Source organism: Triticum urartu, chromosome 2A, assembly GCF_056163025.1.
Source record: "Triticum urartu cultivar PI428250 chromosome 2A, HENAU_Tu73, whole genome shotgun sequence".
NCBI lineage: Eukaryota > Viridiplantae > Streptophyta > Magnoliopsida > Poales > Poaceae > Triticum > Triticum urartu.
Window position 1 is genome coordinate 432,877,460 of NC_141874.1, and position 23,346 is coordinate 432,900,805.

The following is a 23,346-nucleotide window of genomic DNA, read 5'->3' on the forward strand; positions in this document are numbered from 1 at the left end:
GAGGAGGATACCTCCTCCCTTGGCGCGGCCCTAGGGTCGGCCGGCCTCCCCCTTGCTCCTTTATATACGGGGGCAGGGGGCATCCTAGAACACACAAGTTGATCATTGATCCTTTAGCCATGTGCGGTGTCCCCCTTCACCATAATTCATCTTGGCCATATCGTAGCGGTGCTTAGGCGAAGCCCTGTTCCGGTAGCATCATCATCACCGTCATCACGCCGTTGTGTTGACGAAGCTCTCCCTCGACACTCAGCTGGATCTAGAGTTCGTGGGACGTCACCAAGCTGAACGTGTGCAGATCGCGGAGGTGCCGTACCTTCGATGCTAGGATCAGTCGGATCGTGAAGACGTTCGACTACATCAACCGCCTTGTCATAACGCTTCCGCTTACAGTCTACGAGGGTACGTGGACAACACTCTTCTCCTCTCATTGATATGCATCACCATGATAAATCTTGCATATGCATAGGATTTTTTTTTAAATTACCGCGTTCCTAACATCTACATTTTCCCTTTGGTGTGCCCACAACTGTGTCCAACACAAACTTGACCGAGATGTTGGATGAGCGTCCGTCTATGACTGAGCTGTTGCACCAATAATTGCAGCTGACTCAATTCCATATGAAGCGGCAGGAAGACAAGAACATCAGTGAACGTTCCTTTTAGGTGGGAGATCTGGCATATCTAAAATACAATCTTACTTGCAAAAGTCTCTTGCAGCGTGTCACAATTAGAAGCTCTCATTGAAGTTCTATGGGCCTTACACCATGCTGCAACGTGTTGGGGTAGTTTCCTACAAGCTTGCTCTGCCGCTCTCTTCTAAGATATAGTGTCATCCATGTGCCGCAACTAAAGAACTATCTTCCTCCAAGAGTGATGACTAAAGCGGAAAATTCTCGAGCGACACCACCCACCCCGGCACTGCTTCAACCAGGGCAAATCTTCAAGTCCAAGTTTGTCCACCACGGGACGGTGTGGTGCCTCAACTCAAGGTACACTGGAAGGATCGGCCAAATTCACATGATACATGTGAAAATGCATATACCCTACGGTTGACGTTTCCGCTGGTTCCTATTCGGCGCCTTATGCGCCTGATTCTTCGTATTCCGCAAACCGGCGCACACCCGCCGTCCGCGCTGGGCCGGCCAATTTAGTTGCTTTTTTCTGTGAAAAACTGCAACAAAAATTGCGCGGCGAGGTGATTAGATCCTGCGATCGACTTGTCCTACATGGAGCGCAGTAACCACCACACTAACAACATCTCTTGTGAATACTAACCCTCGTCCTCACCCTTTTGTTCTTTACTTACTTTTTCTTTTTGTCGTTTAGTTTCTCTTTTTTCTTTCTATAAAATCCGCGAAATGTTTCTCAAAATCCGTTAACTTTTTCAAAATTACGATTTTTTTTCAAAATGTTTCTCAAATTTGGTGACCTTTTTTCAAATTCGTTGAACTTTTTTCAAATCCGATGAACTTTTTTGAAATTCAATGAATTGTTTTTTTTATTTTGATGAACTTTTTTCAAATTCAGTGAACTTTTTTTGAACTTCGATGAACTTTTTTTAAATTCGATGAACTTTTTTCCAAAATCATGATTTGTTTTTCAAATTCGATGAACTTTTTTCCAAAATCATGATCTTTTTCATATTTGATGAACTTTTCTTCGAATTTGATGAACTTTTTTCAAATACAGTGAACTTTTTTTGAACTTCGATGAACTTTTTTTGAACTTCGATGAACTTTTTTCAAATTTGATGAACTTTTTTCCAAAATCATGATTTGTTTTTCATATTCGATGAACTTTTTTTCGAATTTGATGAACTTTTTTCAACTTTGTTGAACTTTTTTCAAATTTGATGAACTTCTTTTCAAATGCGATGAACTTTTTTTCGAAAATGATGAACTTTTTTCACTTTTCCACAAACTTTTTTCAAAATCGATGAACTTTTCTTAAAAATGATTAACTTTTTCTCAAAATCATTGAGTTTTTTAAGTTTATGTAGTTTTTCTTCAAAAATGATGAACTTTTGTCTCAAAATCGATGATTGTTTTTGTAGTTTGTGAGATTTTTTCGTCAAATGTTGAACTTTGGCTCAAAATCGATGAACATTTTTCAAATTCATGTTTTAAAAAAACTAAGGGATAATAAATAGCGCAACCATACATGTTCTTATTCTATAAGCGCTATTATCGGCTACAAGTGTTCAATGGGTGTAGTGGTTAGCTAAGTAGGAAGCCAGGAATATATGGGTGGCTTTGTGAGTTTGAATCTGGGTGAAAGCAGTTTTTGTGCCTTTTTGTGTAGTTTTTGTTCTTTGCGCTCTGCCTTCCGGGTGAAAGCAGTTTTTGTGCCTTTTTGTGTAGTTTTTGTTCTTTGCGCTTTGCCTTATCGGGCCAGCCCAACAAGGCACTGCGTGGGCGCCAGAAACCTGTTCGGGCGCATAAGGTGCCGAATAGGAGGTCTCGAGGTTTCCATCTCTACCAAATTGGGGTCAAGTTGCACCTCAAGGGGTGAAAACTGTTATGACCTGGCCCACACAAAAAACGCGACCCAAGGCCACACACGACGCAACCGCAAGTTGGCTCGTCCCCTAAAGGCCCAGCAAGAAAGAAAGACACTGTTGGGATGGATAAAGGGGCCGACTAAGCACAGGCACCTCTTGCGGGGAGACCCAACGGACACCGTGGGAGTGCTCCCGGCACACCACTTGGGGCGTCTCACCGCCGTCATGTGGTGCGTGCTGGGCGCACCCCACATGAACTTTTTTTACGTGTTTTGGGTTTTTTATTCTGGGAGAGGGTATTTTGAATTTTCATTGGGTTTTTCTAGGTTTTCCTGATTTTCTTCTTTCTTTAATTTTTTCCCGCGTGAAGCAAACCGATGAAAAAGCACAAATATGCTTCACGGTTAAGCACAACTATGCTTTCCGAAAAATAAAAAACACAATTGTGCTTTCACATGAAGCGCAGTAGTGCTCGTAAAGTGAAAATCACGGTTGTGCTTCCGTGTGAAGCACAATTGTGTTTCTTGGAAAATGAAAAACACATGTGTGCTTTCCTAAAAGTGAAAAAACACGTGTGTTTTTTTTATAAACACATATGTGCTTCCCGTTTTGAGTTTCACATGTTTCCATTTTTTTGGTTTCCTTTTTTTGTACTTTCCAATATGTTTTATTTCTGTTTTTCAATATATATTTTTGATTTATGATTTTCTGAGGTTCTTTGGGGAAAAAAGTCGCCTAACCTATTAGCATGAGATCTACTCCTTCCGTTTCATAATGTAAGACGTTTTTTGACACTACACTAGAGTCAAAAAACGTCTTGGGACGGAGGGAGTAGTTTCTAATATCTCAACGCGAGAACCGCAAACTAATTTATCACAGTCCAGTAACCGCAAACTAAAGCTGCAAGGCCCATACAAAGCTATGATTTTGTTTAGTCTTCCGGGAGACTCGAGGGCTGGCTTGGAAGAGTTTATGGTCTTCCATCGGTTGGTTGTTATTACATCGCAGGCAGTAAGCATACTGCGACAGCTTAGACGTGCTTCAAAATTCAAATAACAAAAGGCTGGCCAACGCTGACATCTTCATTCGAATGTACTCGCTCACCATCTCAAAGATGTTCGTTGAACTGTAACTACATTTCATATTGCCAGTTTGCCACTAGCATATTCGACAAGTGCGGCAACTACGATCCTGAGGATCACACATATTCTGAATGGGTCTAGACACATAGCACACATGTCCGACCAAAGAATCTTGTCTATAGCTTTGGTTAGGGTTGCAACCAATTCCCGTTTCATCTCACGAGTTCCAAACCCCAGCAGCAAGGAAAGCCTGTAATTCCTCATCAGAAAGAAATAAACCTGTAGATGTTTGAACAGCAGTAACAGTATCATTCTGAGGATAAAGAGGTGCCAAAGATAACATCTTGCCCAGACCTGATCCAGTAAAGCTATGTCCATTGGTGAGGTTTTGATTCTTAAGCGCTGCCTTAGATTCAGTCGGTAGGGCAATTGGCAGGGGAATTTTCCATGGCAGACTGCTCGCGTTTCCACTGGAGATGATGACCAGAGGACTGCTTTGGACTAACCCCTTTCTGGAATGGTGGCGAGTTCCATGGCAGCGGCCTCCCAATCTGCTGAATAGACGCCAAAAATCCAGGAGGTGCTTCTGCTTTCCGCATTACCTGAAAATACAAGATCTTAATAACAGAACTATTGACTACATGCTGTAATCTGGATCTGGTTAACAACTGCTGAGAGTGTAGTTGAGCTCACGTGATCTGAACTTATAAGTTACAATGAACTTTGATATGCCTCTGTTTCATTTCAGTAAACAGTTTAGCCTAAGATGAGGTCCACTTTGTCTATATGTACATTATGGAACACCAACTTTAAGTTTTGATGATGGGGTTTCTTTTGAGAGAAAAATATGGTTCCATAGTATGAAGGCAAGCCATATATCAAAAGGAACAGAGAAAGGTACAATTTAACAACGGATACAACAAGCTTGATAGTGAGAACAGTCTTACTGTGAGAACTCTAGAGTAAAACGACGTCCCACTCAAAGATAGGGCCCTCCCAATAGATTCCTTGTCAGCAAAAGTAACAAATGCAGCCCTGGGAAACAACAAGAATTAAGAACAGATATGGAGCTTGTAGATGCCACAGATGAAGAAAGCAAGCTGAAACTTAGCATGAAAGAATATACCCTTTTGGATGGCCAGTAATTGCATCTGTCAACATATTGAGCTTAAGCACTGTCCCACACTTCATAAAATGTGTTGATAATGCTTCTTTGGTTGCCGCAAAATGCACCTAAAACAATCATCCAGAGATGTAACTCACCAAATTTATCCTCTATGATGTAATTAGAATGAAGAAGCTTTTTCGGTCAAAAGAAAGGAGCAAAAATTATAGTGATCCGTGGCGAACAAAAATAAAGAGATGGGTTCCTTTTACATACATTTGTCACAAGAACAGTTCTGGCATCGGCATCCTCCTCTAAATTCGAATGGGGCCCTACAAGAAAACAAAATTTCAAAAGACTCAATTCCATCTGTGGATAAGAGTGTTGAGCTGGTGAACAAAAAATAGGAAATTGCTCAATATATTTAAAACAATCCACATTCCAAGGCGCAAACAGAGTTGCTTCAGAGTTATCTCTCTGTAAATAAAAAGTAACTTCAGAGTGCCCAAACAGTTAAATGCTGCCGTATCTCAAAAGTTTGACTATCTTTACTGCCCTCTGGAAACAGGTAAACAAAGCAAAAAAGAAAGGACTATTGGCCCGAGGGGAGGTGCAGACAGCAGAAGGTTTTTTTTAGCAGAAGCTGAGAACCACGACTGATACATCACAGTTAACCATACATGTCATGACGTGGACAACAAAACTAGCTTTCATGCAAAATAGGCTGGGTGGTACAATTAGTTGGCGTGTAGTCAAACACATCATAAAATCATCGATTGATGCTTAATGTTTTTGGTCATTTCATGGAATACACTAGACTGGGTAAGCACCAGTTTGAAGTTTCCTTAACTGTGTTGTGCTTCAAGCCGGCAATTCGACCCATGGGTTTGGCCGCCCATGGGCACCCGACCCAAATGGGTAGGGTATGGGTCGTGCTCTTTGCCCATGGGTTGTACCCATGGGTAACCGATTACTCATGGGTAGGGTATGGATGCGAGTTCGTGCCCATGGGTTACCCATGGTTCGCCCGATTAATATTAAGAAGTATATACGTGTTTTATTTTACATGAATTGTGAAGATTTTTTAGGACAGCATGCACCCACGTTGCTTAGTTATTACTGTAGAGAGACAGAACCATGAATTAACAAAATGCTTAGCTCAGTAGCATCAAGAGATCAACAAGTTTGGCTTGTTGAGCCTCCAAAGCCAGCCCATGCATCCTGTGTGTTGCTCTACATGCACAAAGCAAGCAAAATACGTGCTTGCCAGCTGCATTAGTACCACCTCGCCTAGCGAGCACATAGGAAGTCGAGCGCTGCCTGTATAAGAGACTAGAAGAAACAGTAGCGTTCCTCGGTTCGAAGTACATGGCACCAGAAGGGAGCATAAATTAAATAATAACAAAAATACTAAGCCCGGCGGGTGCCCGATTGGGTCAGGTAACTGCGTGGGTTTGGGCATGGGCATGAGACAAGACCCGTGGGTAGGGTCGTGGGTGGGCGACAGACCCGATAAGCGTTCCGGGCATGGGTCTAGTAGAGGTCGACCCAACCAAACCCGACCCGACTGGTGCTGATCTTACTTTATATAAGCTGTTGTGAAGAAACAAAAGCCTTTAGTCCCAAACAAGTTGTGAAGAAATAGTTTTGGCAATTCAGTATCATGTTCTGCAAACAAGATCAAAACCTAGCTGACTCGTAAAATTTTACCAAAATAAAAGCACATGTACCACCTTGATGGATATCTCTTGTGTTGTTCTGTTAGCCAGGATGCAACTTTGATTTACTTTTGTGTTGATTATACTAAAAGGACTAAACATACATACGCAAACGGCCAACGTAACTCTTGTCTTGTCCAATGGCAAATATACTTTTCCACCTCTTCTCTCTTCTGGATTTTGACATAAACACAGATACAAAAACGGCAAACATAATTCTTGTCTCTCTCCGAATGGCAAATAGGACTTTTCCACCTCCTGTCTTCTGGATTTTGACATGACATACTTGTTTGTTCAGATAAAGCCAGCTTTGTGTCCATCAGCATATTGTTAATTTCAAAGTGTGTTTAAGCAAATAACAACCAAGTGCCAGTGTCCAGAAGGAACTTTCGACATTTCTAATGTTGACTCGACAAACCAAATTAAATAAAGGAAAACAGCCGAGTGCAGCGTTTTGGTGCCCAGGCTCATCTGCACCCGGTTAGAAAACAAATCACAACAAATTCAAAAATTTCCAAAAAAAATTGCATGGTAGAAAATTTATTGAGTGAGGTCCGCTCCAATTTTCGATCATTTGGACATCTGAGTAGCTCTCAGCAAAAGACAAATCGGGTCAGAACAGTGCATGAACAGTAAACTTTTTTACAGACCCTGAATTTGTCTTTTTTGCCGAGAGCTGCTCAGATGTCCAAATGATTTGAAAACTGGAGCAGACCTCACACATCAAATTATCTACCATGCAAAAAAAAAGGAATTTTTTGAATTTTTCTAGTATTTGTTTTGATTTTTTTCATCAGCGCGGGTCAGATGAGCCTGGGCTCAGAAGTGGATTATCGAAAACAGCCTGTCTTCCATTGTTTGGAACCTCCTTCATCTGAGATAGCAGTCTCACCTTTGTCCTCAAAGTTGGCTCTAACCACCATCCTGCCTGCCCCTCCACCAAGCCATTACTTCCACAACAATGCTTTAGTAGATTGATGACACAGCTTTCCTGGCACTACGAGGCATGGTTTCCTAGGACACCGATGTGGCAGTTTACGAAAACAGCAGTGGCACATGCAAGCTCCAGTAACATGTCACTGCGGATGCTAATGCAAAAGTGCTGACCAGAGAGAGTGAGAACAAGGACTGTGGTTGCGGAAGAACAATCAGCTGCAACCAATCCGCAGGCAAAAAAGAGGATGCAGGAGCTTACAGCCAAATAGGGTGAAGTGGAAATATACAGGGACCACATCTGGTGATAAAATAAATAGTGGAAAATCTTGTAGATTGGGCTCCTCAAACGGATCTAGAGAATACAGGGCAGCCTGGTTGGAGAAGCAGCGGCATGTGGTCCTGAAAAGGCCCGAGCCACACTGTGGTAGAACATAATGCTGAGCTTTGATACATCTTCCACATGGCCAGCTGCTAGAGGGACGAATCGCTGATCATCGGTGCGTGGAAGGTTTTTGAGGAAATTATCTCAAATTCTCGACCATTCGAGTTGCGAGAGAGTTCTCTTCGATCTTATTCTGACTGCCAAGTCATTTGACATGGAAAGAATCTGATCTCCAATGGAAATTATCTCAAATTCTCGACCATTCGAGTTGCGAGAGAGTTCTCTTCGATCTTATTCTGACTGCCAAGTCATTTGACATGGAAAGAATCTGATCTCCAAGTGGGTAGCTGGCCTGTTTCACAAATTTTCTGGTGGGTATATGGTTTAATAGTTTTGGTGGACAAGTAGATTAAGCATCAAACATCAGGGAGGTAACAAGCCTTTCTACAAATAATATGAATTCTGTGGAGGATAAAAGACTGATTAATTGGTTTCCCTCTTTTGATGTCATTTCAAATCATATGGATTCTTGTATTTTGGCTGTCTGTTTTTGGATTAAGTGATGGGAGTATCATCATATTTTTGCAATTTATAACCAAGAATATAACGCTGCTATGCACCATTGTAGAGCATTTCACCAATAAACTGCCCTCATGTTTAAACTAGGGGGCTCTTGCTGCCAACATAGACAAGAGACCATACAAACCAGTGAAAGGACCAACAAATTAGTGATGACCATTTTTTTCAGGACCGCAGTCACAAGCAGCCAAGCATATTGACCTAGGTGACTATATCACTGATAATAAATCGCTAGAAATAATTGCAGATGACTCACTCAACAGATGACCTAATAGATTTGCAAGAACAAACTGGTGAACCAACTGCTATCTCAGAAAATTATGTCACGCTATATTTTGGCATGTAGTATTAAATCCAATGTCATTTTCCTTAGGTTCCTTTGTATGAATGTATTCATATAGAAACAGAAGGGACTAAAGAACAATAGGACAAACCTGATGGGAGGGCTCCTTGCTTCCCATTGTTTATCTGCGCCTGCTTGGACCGAAGCTTGAGCATGTCTAGTTCCACCTGCTTTAGCTTTAGTTTCACATCCAACATCTCCTGCATAATCAGTTACGACAACCATTTTAGGTCGCTAGAAGATCCCAAATAGAAAACAAGTTACTCAACAAGGATAGCTTACATCTTTTACTGGTTTGTTACTGTAATTGCCACCATCTTCACGAACAGAAGACCCACTCTTGGACTGTGCAGGGCTGCTAATTTGCTGACTTTGCAAAACATCAGTTCCTGAATTTAGCCGCATATTTAACTGGGACAATTTGTCAGATGCTGATACATGTCCTTTTAACGAGTTTGCATGCCGTGCTGGTTCAGAAACTGATGCAGGTGAGCTCTTCACCTTGGATGTGAACTCATTCAAACTTTGTGAAACAAAACTTTTCACTGGCGGAGTTGAAGTAGACTTCTGGCTAATAACATCTCTAACTTGATGACGATTACGCTCCACATCACCAAAATTCAACCGACCGGTCAGCCTGCTTCTGTTGGATTTCTCCCCGGGCTCATGTGCGTGTGCTGTATTGACATCTGGGTAACTACTGGAAAAGTTTCCAGAATTTGATCTGTCAAATAAATCGCCTTCCGTACTTGAGTTAACACGGCATCTTCGTTCATGCTCAGACACCATTAACTTGGCCTTCTTATGCATTATATTTTCAACATGCATGTTGTCAGCTTCTGTAGCTAAACCTTGATCCTCCATAGCAGGCTTCCCTAGCCTGTCCCAAACATTGCGGGGCCTTCTCATGGATTCTGGCACTTCACCATCATCAGTTCCCATGGCCACAGGCAAACGTCTTGTGGAGGAATTTCCGCCAAGATGCTCATCATGGGGTTCCTCTGCATTAGGTTTTCGAATAACAGTAAATCAATATCAAAGAATACCACTTTTGATCTTTTGGCAAACAGCCGACCCCAAAACTTAAACCCAGGACTGCTAGTGTAGTTTCCCGAATCAAATGGAGTACAGAAAGGAATATGGATCAGCTCAAGGTAGTATTAGTAATTTTGGTAGTTACCATTTCAACTCTACAATCTAGTATTCAAGGATAAGGAATGTCGAGAAACATAACATGGATTCCCTGACTCCATGCCATAGGATCAAAGTCCATACAAATTGCAAAATCATATAGTTTTTAAAAAATATAGTTTGCCAAAAAAAAGATACTCCCTCCGTTCTTTTTTATAAGACATTTTGGACAGCTGACATTGAACTGTTTTGGGCATTGTCTGAATTGTCTAAACGTCTTATAAAAGTGAACAGAGGGAGTAGAAGATACGCACCAAGAGAGTCATCGTTTAGATCATAGAACAACACTATGGAGTTATGTTATAAAGTCCATATATGGTATTATTGCCTTTAAGGTTGCCTCTGTAACGTACTTTGGCAGTGTGGCCATTTCCGGCAAAAGCAATTATTCTCTTTTTCAATAAAACAATGTTTGAATCCCTTCTTTGTTCAATCCATCTACAAGCAAACAGACAGAACCATTTTTTCATACAATCTCAGTTGCACCTTCAAACTTGTACTCTCATTCGGGATTGAGTTGAGACAAGCCAAACTGGACACCAAGAGCCTGAATCAGTACAACACTTCAACCAAACTGGACAGACACATGAAAAAAGTCCTTTTAAGGGACATTTGTGAGAAACTTAGCCACTTCAACTTTCTAGAAATACATACACAACCTCCATAACTAAGGGAAATCACATGTTACTTGTATGTATAGAACTTAAAGGCAAATGATTTTTCATAAGTTAAAGTAGGATAATCAGAACCTTAACTCCATTTAAAGTCACACCTAAGCATGCAAGCTAATCAGGGGATGTTAGATAAAACAAGAGCAAGCACATGACCCCAAAAAAAGATTGGTTACAGACCATCTTGAATCATATTCAGGCAAGATAATTTTAACGGAGAACTATAGGGATGACCGAAGATTGTATATTTATTGATATAGAAGAAGAAAATTACAAGACTAAATACTAGGATATTTACAGAGATATTCATACAACTTTGGAAGGACATTAACCCGCAAAGTAAGAAAGCATCGTTATCTTCTTTAAAAATTGAATCGCCTAGCCTTATAGAAGCTGGTAAACATCTTTTTTAGTAGAAAAAAAATGCAGCATACAGTAAAATACAAAGTACAAACAAAATGTTCAGATGAAAAAAAGAGAACCGGTTTTGATAAAGGGGTGTGCATGTGACATATAGATGTGGTCCAGTATATTATACATGGCACGAGACATTTAGTACTTCTCGTGGGTGTATTGAGTAGTTTGAAGTAGCTATCATATGTCAAATGGTTCAAGAACATATTGTCCTAGAATTGAGCTGTCGCATAAGAAAAAAAATGCTTGCCTTGCATCAATGTATGTTCAGTCTTTGCAGCTACACCAGACTGCCGCATGGAGGAACTTCTGCCACCTGTTAAACTCCAATCTTTCTGCTCTGACATAGAATCATCAAGTTAGATGCATCCTTTCCATAGCACATCCTACAAATGTAGGTACTTAACAACAGATGCATGGCCCATTGAGTATTTACCTTCTGATGCTGGCCCTCCCGATAACATTCGTCACCAGCCACCATTTTAGGGGAAATGGTAACAGTTGAACTAATGCGTCGCTGGGCCACATTTTGTCCCTTACTTAAATCAAGCTTGTGAAGGCCATTATGCTCTTGTGGTACTAAGATATTTGAGTTTGCCTGCTCAACAGTGGATGAGTTTGACTGAGTGTTCGTAAGTCATGATACATGCATAATTTGGGCATTTTGACTTGAAAGAAGTTAACGGATGCTCAATTAAGTTGAACTAGTGGATAACTGGATATGATGAAGACAATTAAATGTTGTGTGGCGACTGATGATTGTAAGAGGAAAGAGGGTAAGATCCTTACAATATGAGCCTCCCCGGGTTGGGTTTTTGAGACCAGAAGATTTTTCTTGTCATTCCGGTCCTGACTTTCATTTTCCAGCCTATGTTGCACGCTAGAATCATTAGCCAGTGCTACAGCCGTTTTGCTTAGGTAACCCCAAAGCCTGCTTAGTCATGCAAAAAAACATCATGGCCTCATAAAAGTACACATATCAAGAACACAACTAATTGATTAAATGGCAGCTATAATACCATGCAACAAATTTTGCACTATCATCACCAAGAAAGGCCTCCAAATCATCGCGTGCTTGATACTGATGTTTCCCATTACAAACTAAAATTACAATGTACTCCTTTAGTCAGGGAGAAAAGAAAAGAAGAATTATCAGTCATTATGCAATCAACAGCTATAAAGCATCTTGTTTATATTAACATGAAAACAAACATACCAAGAACTCAAACAGTCGAATCTTGCATATTTGGCAAAACATGCAATGAAAACTCACGGTTATCCTACCAACTAAACTAAAGAGAGTAATGTAGTTCTCAAACCTGGCATACAACATAGCAGCATAGAAAACTGAGGAAGTTGCCACATGCACTTATCAAGTGAGGATGCCAAGGTTGTGCTTCAATGTTTCTTCTTTGAGATTATCAATCTAAGACCCAAAAAAATCTCTTTGCTAAATCCGTTTAACAGCAGCCCTCAACTCTCGCTCCAGGAAGACTTATAGGAGAACATGTCTAAAATCTAATGAAAACACATTAGGTGTAGGCAAGAGGGAACATACACCCTTTTCTTTTCTTCTTTTTTTGCGGGTGAACATACACCCTTTTCGAAGGGAAATGATCACTAGATATGTGTTGAGACACTCCACTGCCCCTTCGCATGTCTTCTTATGCAAATATCCTCTTCATTATCATGAATTGGTCAAATCACCAATCTACAAATATAATTGGACAATTGAAATTGTACTGAACTACATGTGTTCACTTTATCTCAAGGTGATGTGAAAACAATACAATCCATTTTACAGCCTTCAATATTACTCCCTCCATTCACAAATATAAGATGTTTTGGATATTTCAATATGGACTACATACGGACTGAAATGAGTGAACAAACACACTAAAACATGTCTATGTGCAACCGATTCAGGAAAAAGTTAGAACATCTTATATTTGCGATCGGAGGGAGTATTATACAATGTCTCTACAGTCTTCCATGTCAATGAAGCAGCACCCAGAAACATCTTAATCACCTAAAGAACTGGTGAAAGTTACTACTGAACAAAACTCATCATCAGTGTCCCGTCATATTTGACTCATAGATCATATAAACCTGACCACAACAATACATTTGTGCCTCAAACACACTGGCTTTGCCACAGTTAGGTGTTGGTAGCATTATGAACTTATGCTTTATGAAGTATCTATAGGCTTGTGTACTATAATGCTTAATTTGCAAATTGTAGGGCACAGCAATGGAACAGAGGCGCACACAAAAAAAAAGTGAAATCAAGGCTATCAACGAGGAAAGGAGGTAGGTATATCGAATTGATAAGGACTGTTTATGAGGGTTAAGAAGAGAACACACTGGTCCGTTATGTCAGAAAACTACTTTAAATATATCTTCGCACCACTTCTGATGCGATTGAGGCTGGGACGACCAATTAGAAGGCTCACGTTTCTGAATTGAGATCCTGGGAAGTCCATACCTAACTAATATAGAGTTCCTAGGAAAAGTTAAACAAGCTGAATGTTCCAGATAGATAGTCTAATCCATCACCTCTCCAACTTAAATTTCACTTGGGTGCCAATCTGCCAATCACTCGACCCAGGCAGAGCATTCAACAAACAAGCACATGCATATAGTCCATTCAGAGCCACCCCAATCCCCTTGGTACAGCCCCAGACGCGGAGGCCCATCCACACTCACATCGTGACATTCCCGAGACCAATTAGCACACGGAACCACGCAGGATCGAGACGCAACCGCATCCCACCAAGCATCGGCACTGGCAAGTTCTACGGCACGCGTGCGTGCGAGAGAATGAAGGGGATATTTGGGGTGGTACCGCGAGGGTCTCGTCGGAGTAGTTGCCGAGGAATCGGGGGAGCACGTCGGCGACGGCGGAGCGGAGGTCGGCGGCGGCCGGCGAGCGCCGATCCATGCGGAACGACCGCTCCTCGGCAGCGAACACCCGCCGGAGCCGCCGCTGCAGCTGCTCATCCGCATCCGCCTCCTGCCCCATCTTTCCGCCTTTTGGGAAAAGGCAGTGCCCGTGGGTGAGAATCTTCTAGCGGCTACTGGGGCCAGTCGCTACTAGTATGTGTCAGCGCCAGCCTGCGTGCGTGCAACCGGTGTGCTGTTTACCGTCCCTTCCATGCTCCCAGCGTTTTCATCAATCGTCACTTCGAGTTGTTCCAATCTTTTGAAAAAATTGGATATCGATTTTTTTAGGGATGGATATCGATTGTTTACGTGTAGGGCTGCATTTTGTAAAATATTTGTCCTCTAGCCCTTTTTACTTTTTTTAGGTTAAAGCTAAGTTTTATTGATCGAAAGCTACATAATAAGATGCAAAATTGATCATGGGTTGGCCCAACCACAAGCGACGCCCCTGCTCAAGAAAATTTAAATACTTAGCTAAATTATATGCATATAAATTTGCCGCTCGACCTTCAAATAAATGTGCAATTAAAATATGTTGCTTGCTGCTTGATCTCCTCGATGATGTTCCCGTAGCTGCTACCCGTTCCTTTGTCGATATCCTTGATCATCAGTTTTGAATATGAAGCAACAACAAAGTTCTAGAGAAGCAAATGTTCGGCTAATGATAAAGTCTCGCAACATGCGATTGAGATATGCCCTAGAGGCAATAATAACGAGAGATATGACCTCGGCCTCCCTCTGTCGATCTGTAAGCTTCACTCCTCAGCACTGGACCCGCTCGTCGACAAGGTCGCGAGGAAGTTGTCCACCTGGGGTGCATCAATGCTCTCACTTCCTGATCGACTATCTCTTGTTCGCCATGTGCTGTGTGCCATCCCCGCCCATATTTTGACCGCTCTCATCCTCCACAAGTCCGTGTTGGCTCATGTCAACCAGGTGATCCAAGGCTTCCTTTGGGTTGGTCGCAAGAGAGCCAATGGTGGACAATGCAAGGTCAACTGGGCGCGCGTGCGCTGCCCGGTTCAGCTTGGGGCCCTTGGCATCTGAGATATCCACCGTGCCGGCATCGCCCTTCGCGTCAAATGGGTATGACTGCAGCGGACTGACAGTGGGTGCCCTTGGGCCCACCTCCTGATCCCTGTATGACCCCGACGTTCTTGCGATCATGTACGCCTCCACGTCCTGGATTCTAGGCAATGGCTCGAGTGGGTGTTTTTTACGGATCATTGGCTGGAGGGTCGTTGTATTGCCGACATCGGCCCACTCGTCCATGGCTTGGTCCCCCGTGGTGCGCCGGGATTCGTGACATTGTCGCACACTGGGTGTTGGCGTAATGATAGGCCCCTTATGTCTTGGAGCTTGTTGACATAAACAGTTTGGGACTTATGTGTTTGCTAGTGCACACCGAGTAACAAGTCCCTGAGATCACGAGGAGTTTGATGTAAACGACGAAGGTAATCTCCCTGCGTTGCAGTGTAGGTTATCACCGAAGATTATGATAACAAGAGTGACCCCTCAAATATTGTTGAAGTGAAGCAATTGGTTCGGTGCCTGTTCGAAGAAAATGACTGCGTCCGAGGAGAATGACGACGAAGTGAAGACGTAGCATTTATTTCGTTGTTTTTCTTCTTTTTGTTGAGTCACATGACCACTGTACTATTAAGAGGGGTGTAGTGTTCGAAACTTTGATTCTCCGATGCTAAACCCAAATCCTATGAAAGTTGCGAGAGAAATCTCTTTGTGCTCCGAGCAAATACTTGCCAGCAAGAGATTGTGATCTTCTGAGAGATTTGTCTCGGACCGAGGAGTTAGCATTACTTGTTCCTCAAGTAATGTTACCGTTGCTCCAAAATCTGACGTTGTGAACGTGTCGGTTGGCCATTGGCTGGACTGCATGTCCAAAATGGTCATTTCCCACCAGGGAAGGCTATGGCTATAAATAGCCACCCCGCGCCGGCTTTGTCCGGCGGCTACTCCGTTTGATTCTGAGAAGATTCTTGAGCAACGCTCTCTCTGAGCGATTTGGGTTTAAAATCCACCGAGAGAAAATCCCTAGAGCCGAAGGATTAGATAGTGGTTCAGCATCACTCGAATCTAAGTCTAGTACGATTCGTCTATTACTCTTGAGAGATGCAAACTCTCTAGATGGTTAGGTGTCAATTTCTTCAGAGACCAAGAATGATTGTGATTCTCAAAGAAGTCTGTAAAGGTTTGGAGATCGCCTCAAGTATCTACCACGACTGGTCGGCATTGGTTGATGAACCAATTGTCGAGGAGAATAGAGTGAAGAGAGTTTATCTTCCGTGTTAAGTCACAACCCCTCCAACCAGACGTAGTCCTAGTGCAGAAGGACGAACTGGTTGAACAAATATCATGTCGCCATCGAGCATCTCTGGTTACCTCTGCTACCCATGTTTACACTCTATTTGTCTTTCCTCATGTGAGTTGTCTCGATGCATGCTTTAGTTTCCATTCGGTACTTAGTTATAGCTCGTTGTAGTTTGTTTTTCGTTTGCTCCGCTGCTGGGTTCCGAGAGTTTGGGGATTTCTGAAGAAATTTTAAAACTCCCATTCACCCCACCCCCCTATGGTAGACATACTGTGTTCCTACAATTGGTATCAGAGCAATGTACTCCTTGACTATGTTCATTTTGGTCTAACCACCTTGGAGTTTAAGTATGTCTTTGGTGAGCTACAAGTCGCATCTCAAGATTCCCATCTTCGATGGGATGGACTATCCCTTCTGGAAGGAGAAGATGAAGATCTGTCTCTGAGCTATTGATGATGATATGTGGAATGTGGTGCATTTTGGGTTCACGGTTGAAATACCTCAAGCCCCCACTGACTAGGAGAAGAAACTCATTCAGATGGATGCTCAAGCTAAAGATGAAATTGGTGGCCATCTCTCTCGTGCTCAATTTCTTCGCTATCGTCAGTGTGAAACTGCGAAGGATTCGTGGGACGTTCTCGAGAATATAAATGAAGTGTTTCAACTAAAAAAGAAGCTCGAATTGATACTCTTCGAGCGAAATTCAATTGATTCAAGCTCGTTGGTAATGAAAGATGTCAGCAAACCTTCGATCGTCTAAGTGACATAGCAAATGAGCTTCAAGGTCTCAGTGCCAAAGACATCACTGATCATGAAGTTGTAAAGAAACCGCTCTGATCACTTGACAGTTCATTCGACACACTTGTCCTGATGATTCGTGAATGAGCTGATTTCAAAACCCTCGACTCTACTGATATCATGGAAAGACTGAACACCCACGAGGAACAAGAAGAAGAGAAAAGAGATCTCTATGGCTCAAGTCAACGCAAAAATCATGCTCTTAAGGTTGTAGCTGATTCTTCCTCTGATGGAAGTTCCGAAGAAGATTCAGATGGCACAGAAAGGCCCAGCAAAGATCTTGCATTAATCATGAAAAGATTCCAGCGCCTTCACATGAAGAGCCAATTCCAGAAGAAAGGTTCAAGCAACTCCAACGGTTCAAAAGAATAAAACTAAGCAATATGATTAAACCATGTTGTTTTACCCTTAGTGGCAACAATACAAATACGTGCCTCTCTGCCCCTACTGTCACTGCGTGAGGACACCGCAAGATTGAATCCACTACAAAGCACCTCTCCCATTGAAGATAAATCAACCTAGTTGGCCAAACCAAACAGATAGATCAGAGAGAAATACGAAGATATAAAAATCATGCATAATAAAGTTCAGCAAAGACTCAATTACTTTCAATGAATATTACAAATCATAAACCCACAATTCAGCGGATCCCAACAAACACACCGCAAAAAGATTACATCAAATCGATCTCTGAAGAGAACATTGTATTGAAGATCAAAGAGAGAGAATAAGCCATCTAGCTACTAGCTATGGACCCGTAGGTCTGTGGTGAACTACTCACACATCATCTGAAGGGTGGCAAGGTTGATGTAGAAGCCCTACGTGATCAATTCCCCCTCCGGCAGAGTACCGGAAAAGGCCTCAAGATGGGATCAAGGAAGAATAGAAGCTTGTGGCGGAAGAATTGTTTCGGGTGGGTCTTTGTTGGTTTTGGGATTTATGGGAATTTATAGGCTTGGAATTAGGTCAAACGGGGCTGCATGGGGCCCACAAGCTCAAGTGGTGTGCCCCCTGGGGGTGCGCCATGTGAGCTTGTGGCTCTTTAGTATCTCTTCTGGCCTCCTCCCGAAGCTTCGAGGGTCCCTTCTGGTTCAGAAAAAAATCATTGTGTTTGGACTCCGTTTGGTATTGATTTCTGAAAAACAAAAAAACACGTAGAAAACAGGAACGGGCACCGGGCACTAAGTTAATAGGTTAGTTCCCAAAAATGATATAAAATTGCATATAAAGCATCCAAGATTGATAATATAATAGCATGAAACAATCAAAAATTATAGATACGTTGGAGACGTATCACTAGCCCACTATGAAACGGGTGCCACCTTCTGTGCACGACACCGAAGGCCTGCCGTTCATGAAGCATGGATGTGTCTTCAGTGTGCACAACCGGATGAACAACATGTTGGGACATGATACTTCTCCAACGTATCTATAATTTTTGATTGTTCCATGGTATTATATTATCTGTTTTGGATGTTTTATATGCATTAATATGCTATTTTATATGATTTTTGGGACTAACCTATTAACCTAGAGCCCAGTGCCAGTTTCTATTTTTTCCTTGTTTTAGAGTTTTGCAGAAAAGGAATACTAAACAGAGTCCAAATGGAATAAAACTTTCACGATGATTTTTCTTGGACCAGAAGACATCCAGAGGACTTGGGGTGCATGTTAGGGAAGCCACGCAGCAGCCACAAGGATGGAGGGCGTGCCCCCACCCTTTTTGGGACCCTCGTGACTCCACCGACCTATTTCTTCTGCCTGTATATTCCCATATATCCTAAAAACAACTAGGGGAGCCACTGTCGGTGTCAAAACCGGCGGATCTCGGGTAGGGGGTCCCGAACTGTGCGTCTAGGCCGGATGGTAACAGGAGGCAAGGGACATGAAGTTTTACCCAGGTTCGGGCCCTCTTGATGGAGGTAAAACCCTACGTCCTGCTTGATTTATATTGATGATATGGGTAGTACAAGAGTAGATCTACCACGAGATCGGAGAGGCTAAACCCTAGAAGCTAGCCTATGGTATGATTGTTGTTTTGTATGTTGTCCTACGGACTAAAACCCTCCAGTTTATATAGACACCGGAGAGGGTTAGGGTTACACAAAGTCGGTTCAATGACGACGAGTCCGGCGCGCAGATTGTCTTTGGCATTGCAAGGTGGGTTCCTCCTCCAAGTACTTCATAGAAGATTTTGAACACAAAGATAGTGTCCGGCTCTGCAAAATAAGTTTTCACATATTGCCATAGAGAGAATAATATTTACACAAATCTAATCTGCTGACATATTCCATAGTGTGACGCACCACGACCAAGCCTTTATTTGAATCGTTTTGTTATCCCACCTCAGCATGTCACGCGAGGCGGTTTCCTTGGCACGTCTTGTTAAAGCAGAGATCGTGTCCCCTTATTCCGGGATTCTCATCAATACGGGCGTGGGTAACCCAACCGCTTCTAGGACTCCTAGACTATAGGCAAGTCCAAACGGCGACGGAGAGGACGCTTGATAGTCACCCTCTTTATAAAGGGACAAGGCTCTTACTTTTTTCCCTCCCGTGCTCAATCGAATCCTTCCCCCACCTCAAGCTCAAACACCCAAGGTTCAGGTCAGGTGCTCCGAACTTTCAATCATGTCCGGATCTAGCCTTCAAGGCCGATGGGTTCCTTCCTCCGTCACGGAAGAAGACATCAAAAAGTTGAGGGAGGCCAGATATCTGACCGCCGAGGTTATGCATCAGCTGCCCGCCCGAGGGCAGGCCGTCCCTTCCCCCAAACCCAATGAGAACGTCGTGTTCGTCTCCCACTTCCTTCGAGGTCTAGGCCTTGCTCTGGATCCTTTCGTCAGGGGTTTGATGTTTTGTTACGGGCTAGATTTCCATGATCTAGCTCTGGACTCCTTTCTTCATATCACGACATTTATTGTCGTGTGTGAGGCCTTCCTCCGGGTTACCCCTCACTTTGGCCTGTGGCTCAAGACCTTTGAAGTAAAGCCGAAGATGATCGAGGGGCAACATGCAGCGTGTGGAGGTGCCTCAATACGCAAGATGACGGGAGCTCCATGGCCTAAAGGTTCCATTCCAGAGGTGTCTGAATTGTGGCAACAGGAGTGGTTCTACATCACGGCTCCTAGAAGTGCCAAGTGGGCGGTCGCCCCTGTTTTCCGCTCGGGCCCTCCACCACAACTGATGTCATGGATCAGCAGAGGTCTGAGCTGGGGTCCAGCCAAGGACGTGCCTATACTGCAAAGCCGCATTCGAGATCTCTTCAATGGAGATTTTAGTTTGGTTGCGGTAATACAAGTTATGCTGGTCCGTCAAGTCCAGCCTTGCAAACATCGGCCCCTTCGCTTGTGGGAGTTCAATCCTGAGGGACCGCGTGTCATTCAAAATTTCCTCGGCCTGACGCACGAGGAGATGTACAAGTCATTCTTCGGACCTCAAGTAGAGTGTCCGGAAATCACCGAGGACGTGGGCCTGAGCGGTAACCACGCCGCCAAACAGGTAAGGAATCTTCCGGCCGAACATACTATCTCTCATTTGTTACGAATTTATTTCTAAGAGTTCGCTTTTTGACCAGGACTGGATAACAAAGGCGAAGTTGATTCGGTGTTTGGCCCCCCTCCCTGAGGGTTTGGATAATCCGGTATTGGAAAAGATGCTCCAGGTCGCACCTTGCCCGGAGCCCTTGAAGGAAGATACTGGGGAGGATAATACGGGCGGACGCGGGCCCCCAACGCTGCCCACTCTAACCGAGGGAGTGAGCGTCTCCATGAAGGAAGACGACCGGAGGAGGAAAAGGACTGCGCCCGGGGATTCAGAAGCCGAAGCTTCCAAACGGGAGAAGAAGTCTCCCACAGAGGGTCCTACCTTGGGGGGTGCTTTTGCCGCACAAAGTCCGCGGGGGGATCAATTCTCCAGCGAGTCGTAAGTGACCCGAAATACTTTAATAGTATAGGTATGCCCTCTTTTTCTTCTGAGAAAATAACCACCGCATTTATTTTTGCAGTTCGGGCCTTAGCCCCTCTCAAATGAGCTCGTCTTCGGGGGATCTTCTTCCAGAGATGATGGAGAGCGAAACGCCTCCTCCGGACTCCTCCGCTCCGGAAGCGGGTGACGCCGAAGTGTCATCGCGGAGGGCCTCTCCGAGTCCAGTGAGGCCAGAAGATAATCCCATTGACCCCCGAAGCTCCCAGTGTCCGGCTCCCGAGGAGAGCAGACAAAAGGGTCCGGCACCGTCTGGTGTGCGATCGGATGTTCTGAGGGGGTTGGTGGGGCGAGCGGCCATCTCAGATGAACACCATATGCTGATGAATACGGTGATGGAGAGAATCTCGTCCGCCGAAAACGGATTGCATGAAGCTTTTATGAGTCTACTGACAGGCTTTGAGGTACGTAAAATAATGTATGATAGTCCTGCACATGCTAGGTGTGCCCTGTGTAGATAGTAGCCCCTGAGACTCTGGTTGTCGTCGGAAACAACGACGAACAGAGGATCATATTCCCAGGTAATAACCATACTGCCTCTATGTGCAGGTGATGGAAGCTCCGGTGGCTAGCCGGACTAGCGGGTTTGCCCATTTAAAACGGCAGTTGGATGCGGCAGACGCCGACATCGAGTTTGTTAACAAAAGGCTTGACGAGGCACAGGGTAAGTGTCATTATCTGGTGAACGCCACATAGTAAGAGCAGCGTGATGCCAGTATCTTTAATATGTTGTGACTGCAGATGGAGCCGCCACTGTTGAAGCCTTGCGGGCAGAACTTGCCCGAGCCAAGGAACAAGCGAGGTTTGGTAATGCGGCTGCTTTGAAGGAGGCCGAAGAGTTGAAAGCCAAGAAGGTCGCGCATGGCGAGAGCCGAGATAAGATGGCCAAGATGGCCATAGAATTAAAAGCCGCCGTCGACCATTGTCGGTGTTGGAAATATGCCCTAGAGGCAATAATAAATTAGTTATTATTATATTTCCTTGTTCATGATAATCGTTTATTATCCATGCTAGAATTGTATTGATAGGAAACTCAGATACATGTGTGGATACATAGACAACACCATGTCCCTAGTAAGCCTCTAGTTCACTAGCTCGTTGATCAATAGTTGGTTACGGTTTCCTGACCATGGACATTGGATGTCATTGATAACGGGATCACATCATTAGGAGAATGATGTGATGGACAAGACCCAATCCTAAGCATAGCACAAGATCGTGTAGTTCGTATGCTAAAGCTTTTCTAATGTCAAGTATCATTTCCTTAGACCATGAGATTGTGCAACTCCCGGATACCGTAGGAATGCTTTGGGTGTGCCAAACGTCACAACGTAACTGGGTGGCTATAAAGGTACACTACGGGTATCTCCGAAAGTGTTTGTTGGGTTGGCACGAATCGAGACTGGGATTTGTCACTCCGTGTGACGGAGAGGTATCTCTGGGCCCACTCGATAGGACATCATCATAATGTGCACAATGTGATCAAGGAGTTGATCACGGGATGATGTGTTACGGAACGAGTAAAGAGACTTGCCGGTAACGAGATTGAACAAGGTATCGGGATACCGACGATCGAATCTCGGGCAAGTGTCGTACCGATAGACAAAGGGAATTGTATACGGGATTGATTAAGTCCTTGACATCGTGGTTCATCCGATGAGATCATCATGGAACATGTGGGAGCCAACATGGGTATCCAGATCCCGCTGTTGGTTATTGACCGGAGAGTCATCTCGGTCATGTCTGCATGTCTCCCGAACCCGTAGGGTCTACACACTTAAGGTTCGGTGATGCTAGGGTTATAGAGATATTAGTATGCGGTAACCCGAAAGTTGTTCGGAGTCCCGGATGAGATCCCGGACGTCACGAGGAGTTCCGGAATGGTCCGTAGGTAAAGAATTATATATAGGAAGTGCTATTTCGGCCATCGGGACAAGTTTCGAGGTCATCGGTATTGTACCGGGACCACCGGAAGGGTCCCGGGGGTCCACCGGGTGGGGCCACCTGCCCCGGGGGCCACATGGGCTGTAGGGGGTGCGCCTTGGCCTACATGGGCCAAGGGCACCGGCCCCTAGAGGCCCATGCGCCAAAGGGACAAGAGGAGGGGAGAGTCCTAAAGGGGGAAGGCACCTCCGAGGTGCCTTGGGGAGGATGGACTCCTCCCCCCCCTTGGCCGCACCCTTCCTTGGAGGAAGGGGCAAGGCTGCGCCCTCCCCCTCTCCCTTGGCCCTATATATAGTGGGGGGAAGGAAGGGCAACCATACCTAAGCCCTGGCGCCTCCCTCTCCCTCCCATGACACATCTCCCTCCTCCCGCAGCGCTTGGCGAAGCCCTGTTGAAATCCCGCTACTTCCACCACCACGCCGTCG

General features: G+C 44.1%; 1 protein-coding gene across 2 annotated transcripts; it reads right to left on the bottom strand.

Annotated features, from left to right (window-relative positions):
- Positions 1 to 3,567: 3,567 nt before the first annotated feature.
- On the bottom strand, positions 3,568 to 14,065 carry LOC125530468 (RNA binding (RRM/RBD/RNP motifs) family protein). Of its 2 annotated transcripts, XR_007292933.2 has the most exons (12): positions 13,770 to 14,065; positions 11,944 to 12,044; positions 11,714 to 11,855; positions 11,361 to 11,522; positions 11,175 to 11,259; positions 8,931 to 9,649; positions 8,740 to 8,848; positions 4,967 to 5,022; positions 4,712 to 4,818; positions 4,533 to 4,620; positions 3,940 to 4,187; positions 3,568 to 3,864 (listed from the first exon to the last, which is right to left on the bottom strand). XR_007292933.2 is itself a non-coding variant. In XM_048694859.2 (11 exons), exons 1-11 carry the CDS (start codon positions 13,944 to 13,946, stop codon positions 3,999 to 4,001), a joined length of 1,935 nt encoding a protein of 644 aa, XP_048550816.2. In that variant the 5' UTR covers positions 13,947 to 14,065; the 3' UTR covers positions 3,568 to 3,998. The 2 variants fall into 2 exon arrangements, 1 of the variants encoding a protein (XP_048550816.2); XM_048694859.2 differs by having other exon boundaries at positions 3,568 to 4,187.
- Between the last annotated feature and the right edge of the window lie 9,281 nt (positions 14,066 to 23,346).